An 18,235-nucleotide genomic window follows, 5' to 3' on the forward strand; every position below is an offset into this window, starting at 1 on the left:
TTAAGAAGAAAAACATAATTAATTCAACATGGATCGTCATCTCTTCCGTTGTTCAATTTATATTTATTATTATTAAATCAAATAAATGAAAATGTCCGACGGCAATTAAGTACTTATGTTGTTGTATGTTTTTGTTTTAAATGTCGGACTTGATGATATTAAATGCTTACTATAACAATAAATATCTACTAATTTGTCCATACAAATGCATTCGATAATATAACAAAAACGTATGCATTTATTTCAAAGTCACAAGAAACATAAAAGGATTTAAAAGCATATTTGTTATTGTATAATTTAAGTTTAAAATAATTAAATTAATGGGTTTAATTAATTGCATGAATAAAATGTGTCGCCGTTTTATGATGTGTAAGTCCTATGTTGGTATCGTATGTACATACATAGTATAAGGGGGGGGGGAATAGTACAACTACGTGACAAAATGTTATTTTTTGTACAAAAAGAAACACTTCAACAATCAGAATGGGGTTAATCTCCATAATTTGCATTGGAGAAACGTGAGCGGAAAATACTTGGTATTCCTAATGAGGAAAAAGTTCATAAAATTGGCTAAATACATATATGTATATAAATTTGGTCACTCTTCATTTAATGATAAAAATAAATTGTATAAAATTAGACAGGATTTACATAATATTATGAATACTGAATAACAAGTTAATAAATAAGAGATAAATCCGCTAAAATAGCTTTTGCTTCGTATAGAATAGCAGCATCATTTCCCATGGTGTCGCTTAAGCAGCAGTGAGTTATTGTACTTAGAAGGGAAGGAGGAGCCAATGACTGCTTAGCTGTATTGTCACCTTGGAGTGGAGCTGACCCTTTTGTCGTCAATGGATCCTGCTATGGAAGGATGGTATTGCGGCCAGGAGTGCCGTCAGGTACGAATGCCATCTCGGATGCCTGATCCTGTGGATGATACTCCGGAGGATGAAGATGATTCCTCAAGTCAGGCCTCATCCTCTCATCATGATCCATCCTTAACGTCCTGTCGTAGTCCTGGATGTCGGAGACACAACAAAAGTCACAACGGACCTCCTGGTAAACTTGAAAGACTTGCCCATCCATCTTATTTGATCATAATAGTGCACTCGTTCTAATGATGGGTTCAACAATGGCCCTTGTAGTTCTATCCAGTTGTATTGTCTATCTGGATACACCCCTGTTTGAGTCCCTTCATAATTAATGCATGCTCAATTAGATTTCTGGTTCCTTCCACCTTCCTTTCCTTGCTTTATTCGCCATTTATTCTGTATGATTTAACTATTTCAAGGGGATGATGATGATGGAACAGTCATTAGACGGATACTATTCACTATAAATAGTTGCAATTAGGACAGAAATGTGTATGCATTCCCACTTTATTTGAGTGCATTCACAATGATAAAACCAATTCAATTAAAAGCAAAAATCCGTAGAAAGAAAGGAAAAAAAGATACATTCAATCATCTTCCTTCTTTTATAAATATTTATATATATTTTTCCATTTCTCCATCTCCTTAATTTGATTATATAAGTCGTAAATTAATTATACAATAACAAAACGGTGGTGTGTGATTTTTAAGAAGGCAATAAAGTATTCATTATTACGTAAACAAAACAATAAAATCTTAATTATTATTTGAGACTCCATATTTTGTGGTTTATGGTTACTAGTAAATGGCATTTTAATTGATGATGATACAAATTTGCTTTTCAGTTTCAGTGTCTAAAGGTGATTCTCTGCGAGGTGGGAGCTTACGATCCTCCAACATGGCTCAAGAATGGCAACAACAACAAGGTTCTTCTCATACCCCACGCCCACCTAGAAAAAGTTATTCCTCAATTGACATTGAGGGCCACAATAGTCGATTTGGTTCAGCTCCTAATTTGGAGCGCTATCACGACTGGTGTGCGGATTGTATCGAGTCATCTCAAAAACAACGGAAGAAACCAACCATCTCCAATGGCACTATACATTGTCCATCTCCTTCAGCTAGAAGGGCTATGGAGCATTTGCCGAAATCCTCTAATAATGAACCTTTTTATCCTTCTAAATCCCCTTTTCGAAAGGAACTTGATACATTCATACTGACCATATTAGTCTTTTATGAAATATTTTTTTGATAAGTATATATAATGGATAGAAATCATTGATTTGCATGTGAATCAATTTTTAAAAAATCCCTAATAAAATTGAAACGTACATATAGAGCATTTCACTGACATCATAATTGAAGGAGAAACTCTCTTCGGGCTCAAAGTTGATATTTTTACTACATAAAATGTACAAAAAATGTCTCATAGTCTTATAATAAAACTCCATCCAATAGGTATTTAAATAAAAAGACTTAACACTTGTACTTAGTACTACTTGATGTAAACGATAAATACTGATATTTGAATATAATCTAAGTAGTATGTACTTAAAATCCCTTAAAATGGGTAGATTTGTACAATTTTTTTAATTTTCTGGATCGATTAGGAAGGCAAAAAGTAGGATAATTACAAAAAAAAAAAATCTTTTTTTTCCTTTGTAATACTTAATTTTCATCTACAATATGGAAATAAGATTGTATAACGATATAATAACATATTTTAATACATTTTAGGGTAGATATATATTATAACTAGGCAATAGAGATACAAATGTTTTATACATTTAAGTTTAAGTCCTTCTATTTTTTGGACCCATTTTGACAGCCAATAGTTCATTATTTCCCTTAATAATAATGGCAAAAGGGTTTTGATTGCTATAAAACTTGCTTGTTTATGCACCCAAAATGAACAACATGGCGTTAAGTTCTTCTATTTGTTGGTCCGATTTTGACAGCTCACTATTTTTCTTAATATTATTGGAAAAGGGGTTTTTATTATTATAAAAATTGGTTGTTTACGCCCCAAAATGAACGACTTCAAATTGTGAGGTTACGTAAAAACGCTCTATGGGAGTTCTCTGTGCAACTATTTTTGAACAGAAAGAACCTATTTTTAACTACATTACGTATGTACATTTAATAGATAGACGGATCATTAAAATGTGTATATGAAATAATTTACTTCATCCATCGTTCCTTTGCACCAATCAATCATCGCTTCTGTGTATCTTTCTATATACTCACTCATTCAATCCAATTATCTTGAGCCCTTAAATTAGTTTTATAAAATTGATTAATATGGTCATTATTGAACTATTATTTTTTAAATACCCTTCTACACAGAAGTTCAAAACGGAAAAAAGAAATCAGCGGCGTAGGTATATCGTTTATTCGGTGTGGATTGTCATGGTTTGTGTAGCATTGATCCTTTACTTTATTTTACTTGGTGAAATCCTTCGTCAACGAAATATGGTTCATGAATTGAGTCAAATCATAGCCTCATTCAATTTAACATCATCCAATTAAAAAAAAAATACGAAAGTAATAATATTATAGTTAATTCATTGTTTCATTTAAATTGCAAAAGATTTCATCTTGAGTGTTCATATCTGTGTATTTTGTTTTCTTATTGTTATTGTGGCTATTATTTATTTATTTATATACTTAGCTACATTTTGAAGGTTAAATATAAAAATACCCGCTTTTTCTGTTAAAAGGGGGGTTTAAGGACCCGGCTTAATAATATAAATAAGCTTTTTATAAAGAAAGATATTCGATTCCATTTCCTTCTTTACTTAATCTCTCCTATTATTTATTATTATTATTTTTTTCCCCTTTAATATGAAACTTTTTAATAGTTAATGAACTGTATAAATGAAGGAGCAAGTCCTTTGAATTGGGTTTCTCTTTATATGCATAATATTATATTCTTCCCTGAAGAACTATGAATAAATAATTTCATCATGACTTGATTGATTTTCCTTATGCCCCTTCTTTTTCAAATAATATTTTCGGAATAGCTTAGAACAACGTAATTGACTTGTAATGAGGATTTTTTTTTTTTTTTTTCCTTCCTTCCTTCTGTAATAATGGTATGTGCATAAAATTTGTAATGAAAAGGAATTGGAAGGATGTGAACTTTGTCGTGAATCAGATAAAATATAAACAATGCAAAAAGGCTTCTTTTCATTTAAAACTTTTAAGTCTATTCAAGGCTCTCTTCTAATTAGCATATGATTGGATATTTTTCAATAGATTTTTGATATTGTTGATAAAGAGGTGAGGTGAGGGGATGGAGGAAAATAATGGGTATTGATATTTTATTATGTTGCTGAGGGCCATCAAGATAAAGATAGAGATAATCAAAGGTTATTAATATGTGTGAAACTATGCTGTGTACAAGTTGCAACGTATGTACACGTTACGATTTCTTCGTCTTAAAATGTCTTAATTACTGAGGGAACATTGAGCATTCTAATTACTTACCTTTAATTGATACTATCATTTCCTTTTTATCTATTCAAATTACATGGTTCTGATGTATTTATGAGTAATATAACTGTGGCCATTCGAACTTAACAATGTACTACAGAATACTTATCAATTAGTATTGTATAAGACTGGTCAACAATTATCGATCATCAAAAGATTATTCAATAATTGCAGGATCCCTACCCCATGTATACTAAATCCTATTTTTAAAATTGGTCACCTCATTTTATGGTTACAATTTTCTTATTTAAGTTACAACTTGAACGAAATCTCGATCTAATGAACCCCTCTGCAACGGACAAAATCCACGACACTAAATTTTGTCCACTTGGCGGTGCAGGATGTTTCCTGCAGTAGTTGAACCTTATCAGCTTAAATTAAATGAATCAAGAAAGAATTCCATTTAAATCTAGTTTATAACGTTGACTAATACGCGTTGTTTTGGAGGTCGGTGCCGAAGAATAAGCAAGGATAAACTATCAGCATTATGGGGGAAAATGCCCTACTGTAACGGACTATCGGCTTAACAGGCACCCTTTCCCAAAATAATTAATTGCAGTGTATAAAAATATACTACATATTGAAGCAAAGAGTGACCCATGAGTCCTTATGGGGAACGGATATTATTTTTGGAACTCCATACACATGCTAAGTGTGTAGATATTCTTGATACATAATTCATTTGGACTCGTAGTGGTGGTCAGTTGATAATTAATAAATATATGTGGAATGGTTGGTGGTGAGTTAAGATCTCTTGGCAATGTATAGGTGATGTGTGTGTAGAGAGAGGGGCTACTATGCATGTAATGGTTGTACAACCCCCTCTTTCAGTAAAACCACCAACAACAAAAAAAGTTCCAAACAGTACATACCTGCTCTTTGAGACTCATCAACATTCTTCCCTCTTTCACAGATGCTTATTTTCCTATTAAATGCTACACATAGTAATTTTCTTGAATAACAATATGTAATGATTATAATGAATTTCTATTTTTATGAGATAATCATTGGTTCAAAAGAAATGATGGATCAAGATGCATCATAGTTTTATGGAAGGAAGGAAAAGATAATGAGAATAAACGCCATGTTTCTTTATATAAATAATAAGTGTTTACCTAGTATATTAGTGTTTGTTTTAGTCTGGAAATCCTAGACCGAACTAATTCCGTTCCTTAAAAAAGTTTGGTCTAGATTGGTCCAAAGAAACAATGGCGTCATACCAAGTTTAAATAGAGATAGCTCAGATGAATTTTCATCCCGGCATCATTCCTGTAATACGAAACTCCGAATTCGAGCATCTCTTGAGATAAATGATCAAATTAAAAGCATATTCCTTTGATTTCCTTTATCTTAAATGGGTTCTTACTCTTGTAGAACACAGAAGTGCACCTATTCCGGTAATAATGAATAAAGGATGATCATGGGCCTTAGCAATTGTCAAATTAAACGCATATCTATATTTCAAATTGTGATGTATTTTAGTTTTAGGGCTATAAAATAAGTAATATATGAATGGATAGATTCTGAATGTTATATGTATACAGAATTTGTTCTAGAAATGGGCCGAGTCTCAAGACTAGTATATATGGATGTTATGCGTGAAAACACGTAATAGAGTACAATATGTGTACATAACGTAATGATTTAACTGTTATTAGCATATTAATTATGCATATCTACGTAGGTATGTATTAAAATCAACAGCCTAATAATAATATACATAAATTAATATGGTTCTACTTCCAGCAATACAATAAAACCCCCTCTGTTCTCATAAAAAGAAAATTAATTATTCGGATTTCGAAACGTAGCAATTATATGTACTAGATATCTATATACATACCAAATTCTCTCACACATTCCCCTTATTGAAACATATGTAACGTGATTTCTATGAAAAATGATATTGATTCTTTGAAGAAAAAATTAAATAATAGAAACAAGTGATTGATATCTATGAATGTATTTTCTGACAAAACATATTGCTATTTTTCTATTAAAACACATGTGCAAATTGTAGCGTTGATTGTCTATATGTACATACAAAATGTATGTATTGTATGTATAAATATAATATATTTATTCATGAGTTGAAAGGGATTTGGTAGGATTGACACAACTATTGTGTTATTATCACGTATTATTGTATATTCTATCATTGTCAATGAAATGATCTTTTAATAATGACAATGGCTTATTTTGAGCTCAAATACGAGTACAATACATCATATTTTAATGGTAGATAAAACAACAGTAAGACAAACATGGGATTTCTCTTCTTTAGCTCCAAGTTTATCGGATGCATTCCCATCATATGTAGGGGTTTAATTCAAAAAGAGAAGGAGAAAAGTTGCATTGGGATGCATAACTTGAGTGAATGAGGATTGAGGAAGCAGTCATCTATAAAAATAAAAGAAATTAAATCAAATGGATTTCGAAGGATATTTTTGATTGCAATAACAATTATGTCATAGGAGTAACACTCTTGGCTTACAAACATCATCTTCCGTATCAAAAGGGTTGTCTAGAGTGTCAAGGTTATACCATAAAGCTTTTCCGACTGATGTTTGACGTCCACCACACTTTTTAATAGTGGTGTCAAAGAGTATAATAAACTATTTGACTTATCATATAATTTCTAGTATTAAATACTATTAATATACCGTTGTTATACTCTATGACGTCAAAATATGTCTTCCATACCCCGCATTTGGTACGGTACATCAAATTTGAAATTCTAGCAAGCCAGATTACATGATGGTATAATCTCGTATTTCTATTTAACTTGAGCAGTATCAGTTATAGAGGTTAAGCTAGAGTTGTAAATCCAAAGCTCGTTTAATGGCTGGGAGTAATGCTGAGGATTTGTGTAGGAGTCACAAGGGTAAGGAGAAGAATTGACTAGCTACCAACTGATTTTTGGCCGTGCTTCTTATTGGAGGACAGATAAAATAAAAGTAACGACGTGATATAAACAAAAATAAGAATAACCGTAGATGAGAATAAGTTGAAAATAGAATAGGAACCGCCTTTTTGTAGTTGCTACTTGAACATATGATTTTGTTTTCCAAGCAAAGAGAGAAGAAGAGTTTCAAAAATAGAAAGAAATATTCATTTGTAATAAAAAGTCATTCCATAAATGTTAATAAATTAATTATGTAGAATGGCTGTCTTGAAATATATTTTTTCCCGGGTATTTTCCTTTTTAAAAAGATGTCATTTGATATTGAAGTTCAAAAAAACAAAAAGAAAAAAGATTTGTATTAAAATATATCATTCAAATTTTAAAAAAAGGCCCCGCATATTTATGTTTGCCACAGTCCCTGGTGGCCAGACATGCAAATTTGAAAAAAAAACAAAAAACTTTTGCAAAATCTCAGACAGCAACCCCCTCCTTCCCAACAATATTTATAGCTCATAATTAATTATAGAGCAGGGGTTCTCAACAGTTTTTTCATTTCGATTGAAATGTAATGAGTCATTATTGATCCGATGGGCCAGTAATTTTTCAAATGATAGTTTACTTACAAACTAGTAGAGTCACAGATTCCGTCCTGACTATGTGAATAGGGCTATGTGATTTTGTACGAGTACATATGTATACAAGTGTGGGTGTCCAAAACTGAACACTCCTTTAAATTTTACGCCATGCACATATTCGTGATTTTATTGAGTTGAAACCGGCTTATACTTCGAGGCAAGGGCCTTGACTAGTTATAAACAAAACTCCAGCAAAATCTAAATAGCAACATTGAAACAACAGTCGATAACATGGAGAGACGCCGAGTCGCAATTTTGGAACCTTCCGCGCGGGGAAAACTCCCACTGAAATTGCCAAGGTTCTGAACTGCATCACCATTTACACAAGATCTAAGTCAAGGCCTCGAAGGTCAGACGAAATTGTTGCTGCCGTGAAAAAGTATGTCGAGGACAAGAGAGGCAAGGTCACTATCAGCGGCCTCTCCAGGGAGTTCAACGTCAGCAGAAGGACCATGGACCGGCTAGCTAAGAAAGATATTGGCCAAAGGTCTACAAGGGAACCCATCGTCAAGCCCTCAAGCCTGTAGACAAGGAAAAACGCCTCGCAAGGTCGAAGATTCTTCTCAACAAGCTTAAGAAAAAGCCAGCCGATGTCGTCGCTTTGTTTAGTGATGAGACGTCCTTCAGCTTAGACGAGATAGTGGCCAACGACACCGGATTTTATCTGGTGGAGTCTCTCGGTGCCAGGAATGATTACTTGGTGTATGTGGGTAAGGAACGGCACTTCGCCAACCTCCAGGTCCTAGCTGTTGTTGCGTCCGACGGTCAGAAATGTGATCTCATATTCTTGGAGGACCACGAAAGACTTAACTCTGAGACGTAATGCCAATACTTGATGGACAAAGTGTTCCCTTGGGCCAGGGCTACTTACGGGGACAGGTGGTGGTGGCAGCAGGATGGTGCCAGCTGCCACATTAGCAACTTTACCCAAGAGTTCCTTCAGATCGAGACTCCAGCCTTCTTCAATCGGAATTCTTGGCCGCCTCACTCGCCTGATTGTTCACCGCTTGACTTCGTAGTGCTTGGGCATTTAAAAGGGATGCTTTTGGGAGTCCAATAAAAGTCCAAGGACCAGCTGAAGTCTCCTCTCAAGAATGCCTGAGCCAACCTCGACCAGAGCTTCATTGCCAAGTCATGCAGCAAGTTCCGGTCCAGGCTGGAGTTGGTAGTGGAGAACATGAGCGGCCATATTGAGTAGACATGCGTCTAAGACTCTCATCTTTCATGTTAAATAAATTAATTCGTCGACCACTTTAAAAATTACAGAATTCTTTAACTATTTTTAAAAATTTCAGAAGTGATAAGTTTTAGACGCGCATACATGTATATAAATAGTACTTGGGAGACTACCCTGAGGAAAATTGACAGTCGAAGATTGCCATAGAGAAAATTGCCTTGAAGGAAAATTGCCCGGGAGAAAATTGCTCCTATTTTGTTCAAACTTCATGATGAATAATAACACATTATAAATTCGCTTAATACTACTAATGAAAAATATCTAAAAATATTTGTTTGTTCCATACTCCAAGGAACTACCGTCAAGTGTGATTAATATCATTGTAATACAATTTCCTTGCAATTTTTTAAATTTAGTCCAATCTTCTAAGAAATGGATCGAGAGGATTGGTAAGGAGGGGGGGGGAGGGATAAATAGCATATGGACTCTTAAAATATGTTTGAATACCATCCGCCCTCGGATTAGCCCTGCGGCAGTTAGATGGGTTCCTTGGATGTATGTAATACTATAAGGGCGGTTTTTAAGGATCCAGGGGTACCCTCAATTACCCCGCCCAAAAACCACTGCTTGGAATTATTTTTTGATATTAGAGAAGGTTCCTTGGATGTATGTGATCCCTTGGCGATGGTTTTTAACTCTCCTACACTCCCCCAAGGACGCCAGCCAACCCAAGGGCTTTGAACTAGTTTTTGTTGTTAGAGGGGTTCCTTGGATGTATTGTAAACTACCCCGGGACACTGGCCAATCCGAGGGGGGAATGTATTCCACCATATTTTAAGGAGCCCTAAGCTATTTATTCCACCTCCTCCTATATTGAAATAATATTACTCACACTTGAAGGTACTCCCTTGGGGGATGGAACAAACAAATATGTTTAGATATTTGTCATAAATAATATGAAGCGAATTTATAATGTTTTACTATCCATTATGAAGTTTGAACAGAATACGGGCAATTGTCCTCTATGGCAATTTCCTCCAGGGCAATCTTCCATGGGGAATTTTCTCCAGGGCAGTTTATCGTGCACGATATATATATATATATGTATATGATAAACATATTTTTTATGAAGGAAAGCCCCCTTCCCCTGAAAAAGGAGCTAACGCCGCAGCTGAAAAGTATTGCTACTTTCTATATATGAAAAGGTCATTGAAAAAATAACATAAAAATAATTACATAAATATTACCAAAAATATTATTTTGGGGTGGGGAAAATAAATGGGCCTATTTTTTTTTTTTTTTTTAAATAGAAAAATCATAGCACCGGCCCTGGTTAGCCTCTGGGAATTTTGTCTGATAGTAAACAAACATGGAAGTATATCATCGTAATGCCCCCCCCCACTTGAGTCATAGATAGACAAAGATAAAAATCCAGCTTAGAATGGGAATGTTAAAAAAAAAGAAACGGAAAATCAACGTGGTAACCTTGACAATTTGAAGAATGTTTTGTAGGACAGAACGTATAATGTTCATGATGTTTCACTAGATCAGCTACAATCAGCTGTGACAAGAGAGGAAGGAGAAAATGATATAAACAAGGATATCTGGTAGTATTACTCCGATGCCGCTTCCCAATTCTACTCCGAGCCCAACAATTATAACTCAACAACAAATCCTCAGGGTTACTCACCGTCTTTTATGAGCACAGACGAATGTTCAATCAGGTTTTGAATATAATTGAATCTATTTAGGAAAGGATGTCCACTACTCAGGAATTAAATAATAATGATAACTGCTAAGGAAAATTGGATTCCTTCTTTGTACTACCTATTACAAAGTAACGGGCCAGCTAAAAAACACACAAGATTTTCCTGATTGTTGGGGGAGATTGTTTTTTTTTTTTTTTTTTTTTTTTTTTTGTAAGAGGGCGAGGAGATGGTGGGAGCAAAACATATGGCAGTCTTGAAGAAGACCTTTGTTAATATTGGCTGTCTGTTACATGATTTTGGGGGATAAAATAAATTACTTCTATATAAAGAAGAACCTTCTACAATAAAAATAAAAAAAAAATAGTTGAGGGAAGATATTATAATTATATTTAAATATTTTACTATTTATTTTTAAATCAATTTACACCAAAGATAGGTGATAATTCTTCTTTTAGAGGGAGATGTTAACACACCACGACTTACTTTATAATGAACAAAAGAGAAGAAAGAGCACACGCCTTAGAAAGCGGGAGCGACTTTTTGTAGGGCAGCCTCAAAAGGATTTTTTTAAATTTCCTATGTTGTTATCATTATTTTGACATTCTTATGAAGGAGCATCTAATTATCAAGTAATAAGCAGTGGTTGTGCTCATAAAATACGTAGAGTAACAATGAGGATTTGCTCAGGAGTTATAAGCATTGATGAAAATAATATGATGATGGAAGAGGGTCCGGCTTTTTGTAATGTCAATCTGAAAAGGTTTGTTATTTTATTTTCCAAAGCTGTTATCATATGTTATCTCTTGAAGAGATAACATAGAAGTATAAAGTAATCCCTAGTTCAGGAAAGGCAAAAAGTAACACCGACGATTTGTTGGGAGGGTCATAAGTGTAAGTCCTTGTTGGACTCCAGACTAGAATTGAAGATCCGCATCGGAGTAATTATTGCCTATGATCTTGTAAGATAGAGAGTGTGATTTTTGTTTATTCCCTCATATCACAGCTAATTTAATTTAATGCCCTGGCGGCTAAGTTACTCTTCAGCCAAACATTCTTCAAATTTCCTGGATTCCATATTCATTTCCGGTTTTTTTTTATTTTTAAGATGCCAAAAATGCTTACGATTTACACACCTGCCAATGATCATATTAATTTATGATTAATTTAGTAATAAAACAAGCTTTGTTTTGATATCGAAGCCTCGTTGCAGCCTTTTCCAAAGCTCTTATAATTATTATTTTATTCTTGAAGAGATAACATAAAAGTATAAAGTAATTACTAGTTCTTGAACGACTATAAGTATCACTGATGATTTGTTCTGGAGGTATAAAGCATTTAAGACCTTGTTGGACTACGAGTATAATTGAGGATCGACATTGTTTCTGCATATAATTCCTTGTTAGATACAGAGAAGGGATTTTGTTTATTTCCTTCATCCCCATAGCTGCTTGCAGATAATTTAATGAAACGTCATGACAGCTATGCTGCAAGCATTCTTCAAATTGTTTGGGGGATCATGTTCATATTTGACTTAGATTCATTTTTTCATATCGACAGGTTATATTATTTACAACTATGCTTATATAGTGTCTTTCTCTAGTTGGCAATCTCAACAGGTTTTTTTATATTCCAAAGCTGTTGTCATTATTATTTAATAATTCTTGAGGACAGGGCATCTAAGTAAAGTATAAAGTAATTACTTTTGTGTGTACTCATTAAAGGCATTGAGTAACAATTTTTGATGAATAGGAGACAAAAATGGGTAAAAGAAAATCTGTGAAGGAAATGGAAAAAATAAGTCAGCAAGAATTACTACAAAAAAATGTCATCCTCCATCATTGTTTAAAAAAAAAAGAAGCTAAAACACCAACAAGCCAAGACTGTCAAATATAGGAAGGAGGTTAATTCTATAAAGGTAATCAAATTAATATCAAACTAATTGAAACTTCAAGGAACTTAATACTTATTTATTTTCGTATTTTAGGAAGTAATGAATGACTTAAGAAAGCAAAAGTATGCCAAGGAAGGAGCAGAGGAAATTCTATAAAAATTTAATGGAACTGCAATTCCATAGTAAAACAAATCAATTGCTCTATCAACATAGAAGATAAGCTTATTCTCTAGAAATACGAAAATTTGCCACAACTCTTGCTTTCTATAGCATGAAAACCTATAAACATGTACGGAAAACTTTTATTTTTGCGTTTCCATCTCCAACCACATTAAGAAATTCGTATTCAAACATTGATGGTGCCATGGATTTACTGAGGAATCTTTCAAATGCCTTAAACTAAGACTTAAGAAGCCTCAGTAGAAAAAATCATTTGTACTCTTATGGTTGATGAAATGGCAATTAAAAACACAAGAAGTATATGGTACACGACATCATGGATATGTGAACCTTGCTACTAGTAAATATTCAAACCAATATTCATATTCAGTTGCTCAAAATGCTCTTGTTTTCATGGCAATAGTATAAACAGGAGGTTCAATATGTCAATAGGTCATTTTCTCATAAATGATCAATCTGGAAAGGAAAAGGGTAACGTGGTACTTTTGTACATACAAAAACTTCATGATGTTGGATTAATAGTCGCAGCTTGGACATGATTTGAGGTCCAAGTTTGGATTGATATAATTTACGAATATGTTTCCATAATCCAGCACTCTGGATAAAAGAATTGATGTTCTTATGGATTGTGCTCATATGATTAAATTGTTTAGGAATAGTCTTGCTCCTTGTAAAATCATCTATGAATATTATGGTAATCAAATTGAATGGAGATTCATTCATGAATTAGAAAAATTACATGATGAAGAAGGGTTTTTTTTTTCTTCAAAAAGACTGACCTAGAGACACATAAACTTTCAAAGAATGCAAATGAAGGTTTCGTATGCAATACCCACTCTGAGCTCATCGGGAGCAAATACAATTGAGTTTCTGAATAAGGATTTGAATTTGCCTCAATAAAAAGAATTTGAAGCCACAGTGAAGTTTATAAGAATTATAATGGATCGTTTATTTGATTGATGCAAATGCAGGAATTGTTTCGGAAGAGGCTTTAAAGCACCATTAAAGTGCTCCATTGAAATTTTTATAAGCCATTTGTTGAAGATAGCTTTGACTAAATTATGAATTTAAAAAATGACAATTCGACTGTTTCATGCAAATCAAGAGAAAAGACTGTTTTTATTGGTTTCTGTGTGCTATCAAGTCCACTTATGGGATCTTCAATACTTATATAAAATATGATGACTAAATGTATTTTTTAACTCACAAGTTCTCCCGAGATCACCTAGAACTTTTTTTTGTACTTTACGTTGCAGATTGGGGAAAAAAAATAATAATTCAACATCGTGTCAATTTATGATAAGTTGATAATACTTGCTAAATTTTAAACATTTAATTAATAAACCCAAATTTCTTCATCTCTTCAGGCAAGTTATAAAATGCTCCTTGTCCTTCAGGAAGTCAGAGGAGGGTATGGGAATTGCTTGACTGTGGATGACACCATAGTGGTTACTCTTGGAAACTGTTAGCAAATCGACTCTGGAGCTATTTCTTTAACAAAGCAGTTTGTATTTGTAGTTATAATTAAACTGTTGGAGTGGCATTAAGGAAAATGAAGATTTTTCATTGATTCTGAGAGGACCTTGTAATTTTTATTAATCTGTGTATAATTTTATATATAGGTACAAACTACATGTGTGACTGTATGTATCAATCAAAAGCCACTTACTTCTTCTCATTGTATGTAAGTAATTTGCCCTTTAAGTTAGTATTTTCCTTCGTAACTTATAATAATGCTACAATCAAAGTAATAATAACAGTTCTCCTCCAGACAAAAACCTTGAATGGAGGCTCAATACTTGTTCTTCCTTCTTCATAATCCATTAGGGAGTTTATGGATTTCTGTTTACGTATTGTATGTGTACATATGTACCGGGTGTAGTCGGGAAAATTAGCAACACTAACAAAACCTTTAGTAAAGTAATTTTACGTGACGTCAGCATTGTTGATCTCCGTCTTTTTGGGAGAGGCAAACAGTAAATAACCCAGTTTTATAAGAATGAAAACCCTTTTTTGATTAATATGAAGGAAATTTTCAAAGTATGAACTATTGGATGTCAAAATGTAGAGGCGTCAGTAGGATTATACTTTGGGGGGCTTAGTTATCTTATTTTTTTTTTTTTGTAAAAGATATAACAAAAATTAAACTTCAAATATGAAATTTTTTGGAAAAAAATTTCAAAAATTCTTTGCATTTGTCAAAAAATTTCCAAATCCTTAGCTGTTCACAAAAAATTAAATTAAATTAGTTAGCTTAGTCTTTTTGGACTTTAAAAAAAAAAATCAAAAATCTATAGCGATTGTCCAAAAATTTCCAAATTCACAGTTATTCACAAAAAATTAATTTTTTTGGAAAAAAAATTCCAAAATTTCATTTCAAATAGTAAATTTTTTCGACAAAAATTGCCAAAATTCATTGTTACTCAGAGAAAATTCAATTATCTCCAAACAATTTGAGAAATGAAATTTCAAATAGTAAATTTTTGTGAAAAAAAATTGACAAATCCAAAGCTTTTCACAAAAAATTAAATTTTCTATAAAAAAATTTTCTATTTGAAAAAAAATTTCAAAATTATATTTTAAAAAAAGTAAAAGTTTCAAATATTTTTTTTAGGGGGTTCTACGGCGCACCTTCTATGTACGCCCGTGAAATACGAAAAACAAATAAAAGGACTTTAACCTTTACCCTCCATCAAAAATATATACTTCTAATGGCTAGTTTTATTATATTTCTGACGCTAAAATGTATTAAAATATGTTATAACATCGTTATACAATCTTATTTCCATATCATGGAGGATCAATTAACTAAAACAATGGAAAGAATCAGTTATTTTCCCCTAATTGTCTTAATTTTCTTCTCCCTAATCAATCAATAAGAAAAAAAAATTACCAATTTAGACATTTCATAGGGATATTCAGTAGATATTATATTCAAATATCAATGGCATCCAGAAGTATTCCAGGTAATCGATAATTATTTTTTGGTTCCTATGTTCTTTTATTATGGAGAATACATTATGACCGGTACATTAAATTGAAAATCTAGCAATAGTGACGTCATAGACTATGAGGGGTTGCCTTTTTTGTGAAAATTGGCCTGTCTTGCACAGTAGTCGGTACAATACATCAGATTGAAAATTCTAGCAAGCCTGTTTATATAATGTTCTGACCTATATTAATCTTGGGTAAGAATGATATTTTCTTCGACATGCACCCGTCAGACATAAGTCTTTTTTTATTTATTCATAAAGCCATTTAATGAAGCTTCATAAAGATTTATTGGAAATTAGTCAATTTTATGTAATCAAAATATCCTTCAATTATGAAGCAATTTATGACGTCAGGGAAAATGATCTATTAGGCACAAGATTTACTAGCAATTACATTTTTTTTTTTGTACTTTAACTTCATGACTCATCAAGTATCAACACAAAAGCAGCACGAATGATTTTCCCTGCAATTGAGTCAAGTCCTGAAGGCCACCATTGTGGCTGCATGGGCCAATATGTTCAAGGAATTTGTGATCAACTCATGCAAGCCTTTCTGGCGCCGTCTGGAGACTGTAATTACTGCTGATGACGGCCATATTGAGTGACGAAGTTTCCAAAGGCTTTGTTAACAAGTTCCGTTATAAAAAAATATTGTTGAAAAAATAAATTTGTTACTATTTATTCAAGGCTACTTCTTGGGTTTGCTTATGAACCCTGAACATGTATATATATGTATAGTTATAAATGACAACGATGAAAAGTTTGTGCACAATACTATAACTACCACCTATGTAATATCCGGGGCTTTTAATTGAATACCCTCCTCTCCTCCTTTAAAGGGACGTTTGATGAATCGGTTTTAATCATCAAGTGATGAAGAGCAAGTCAGTCGATGTATTAGATAATAATTTTAATGGCATATTGTTCTTGGCAACCCTCATCCTAGCCCTTATTACAATTCAAAAAACACACATGCAGAAGGATGAATCATTAATTTTAGTCTCAGGGTTCAAGAAGTTGTAAAGAAAAAAGTTGAAATAAGGAGTCAAACCACAGTTTTTATGACGTTCCATAATTGTATGTATGTATATGGATTATGTCTTTATTATGTGCACTAGAGTGTCATAAAAATACATGGAAGACAAACTGGTGTTGAGACTCGGACCGAATTTATTTTCGGTTCGGTCATAAATGATTTTTTATTGACCAAAATTTCGGTCCGGATTTTTTCAGTCTCAATCTATGTACCCATTTTGCCCCTCATGGCGTTGCCTGCAGAACACTAAAGCATGAAGTGTCTTTTCTTGTCCATTTTTCTCCAAATGAGTGTTCTGAACGTTGATTTGTTTAATTAGAAATAGTTGCTTTTAATCTGTGAATAACTTTCACAAATTATTGAATAATAATTCTATAGTTGAGAAGAAAACTACCAAATGATTTTGGGGTTTTTTTTCAATTTCTTTTGGGAGGAAAGGTTGCGTGATGTAATAAAGTTATTTATATGACAAATATAATTTATACAACACATTAACCATCATATAGCGTTATTCTATGAAGATTTTTACAATTTTAAAATACAACTGACATGATCAACAAATTGCTTTATAGAATCAGTCCAGACCGGTTTTCGACTGAGACCAATTTTATTGTAAGACAGATCCTGATCTTTTTTTTTTTTTTTTTTTTTTTTTTGCTATCTTTTTGCCGATCTAGACCAAATTTTTTCTTTGAGACCGAGATCCAACAGATCTTCTTTTAAGGATCAAATTAGTTCAGCTTCCGAAACCCAACAATAATACAAATATTCTATATAATTAAATTTTGTGGCTTGTCAACACAAAATCAAGCTAAGGGATGTTTCTCAAAAATGATTCGTCATAGAGCAAGTATATTTAATTGATATATAATTAATTAATTATTCATTATCTTTCATTTTAAACATTGCCATATTTTGAATTAATTATTTTATAGAGACTTCTCAAATTGCACTTAAATATTGCAAAAAAAAAGAGAGAGAAAAAAAGAGTTATTATTCAATTTGGCATCACAATTAAAGAGTATGATTGATTCTATTTGAAAGAATATATTGGAGCCAAAAGAAGTCTCACAAATCAAATGAAGGCTCTAGAATACTTTAAACAGTGGCGTAATTAAAAATTCGAGACGCATAGGAAGATTAACCATTGACTATCCAGGCGGGAAATTATTAATAAAATTATTAAATGATTGATAGTGGCGGTTTTAGAATATTTGGGGTCATATCAAAGAAATTTTGAACTTAAAAATAATATTGTTAAGCATTCCTTAATATTTTATTTTATTTTAACAATTCTGGGGGAACTCAATGACTGTCTACAATACCTCCTAAAATCAGC

At 32.8% G+C, this 18,235-nt stretch overlaps 1 protein-coding gene across 1 annotated transcript; it reads left to right on the plus strand.

Moving 5' to 3' along the window:
* Nucleotides 1-742: 742 nt before the first annotated feature.
* Nucleotides 743-2,226, plus strand: LOC121126205 (uncharacterized). The gene is made up of 2 exons (XM_040721518.2): nt 743-1,062; nt 1,721-2,226. The coding sequence occupies exons 1-2, from the start codon at nt 855-857 to the stop codon at nt 2,125-2,127; spliced, it is 615 nt and encodes a 204-aa protein (XP_040577452.2). The 5' UTR covers nt 743-854; the 3' UTR covers nt 2,128-2,226.
* Nucleotides 2,227-18,235: the final 16,009 nt, after the last annotated feature.

Source organism: Lepeophtheirus salmonis, chromosome 11, assembly GCF_016086655.4.
Source record: "Lepeophtheirus salmonis chromosome 11, UVic_Lsal_1.4, whole genome shotgun sequence".
In the NCBI taxonomy this organism is placed as follows: domain Eukaryota; kingdom Metazoa; phylum Arthropoda; class Copepoda; order Siphonostomatoida; family Caligidae; genus Lepeophtheirus; species Lepeophtheirus salmonis.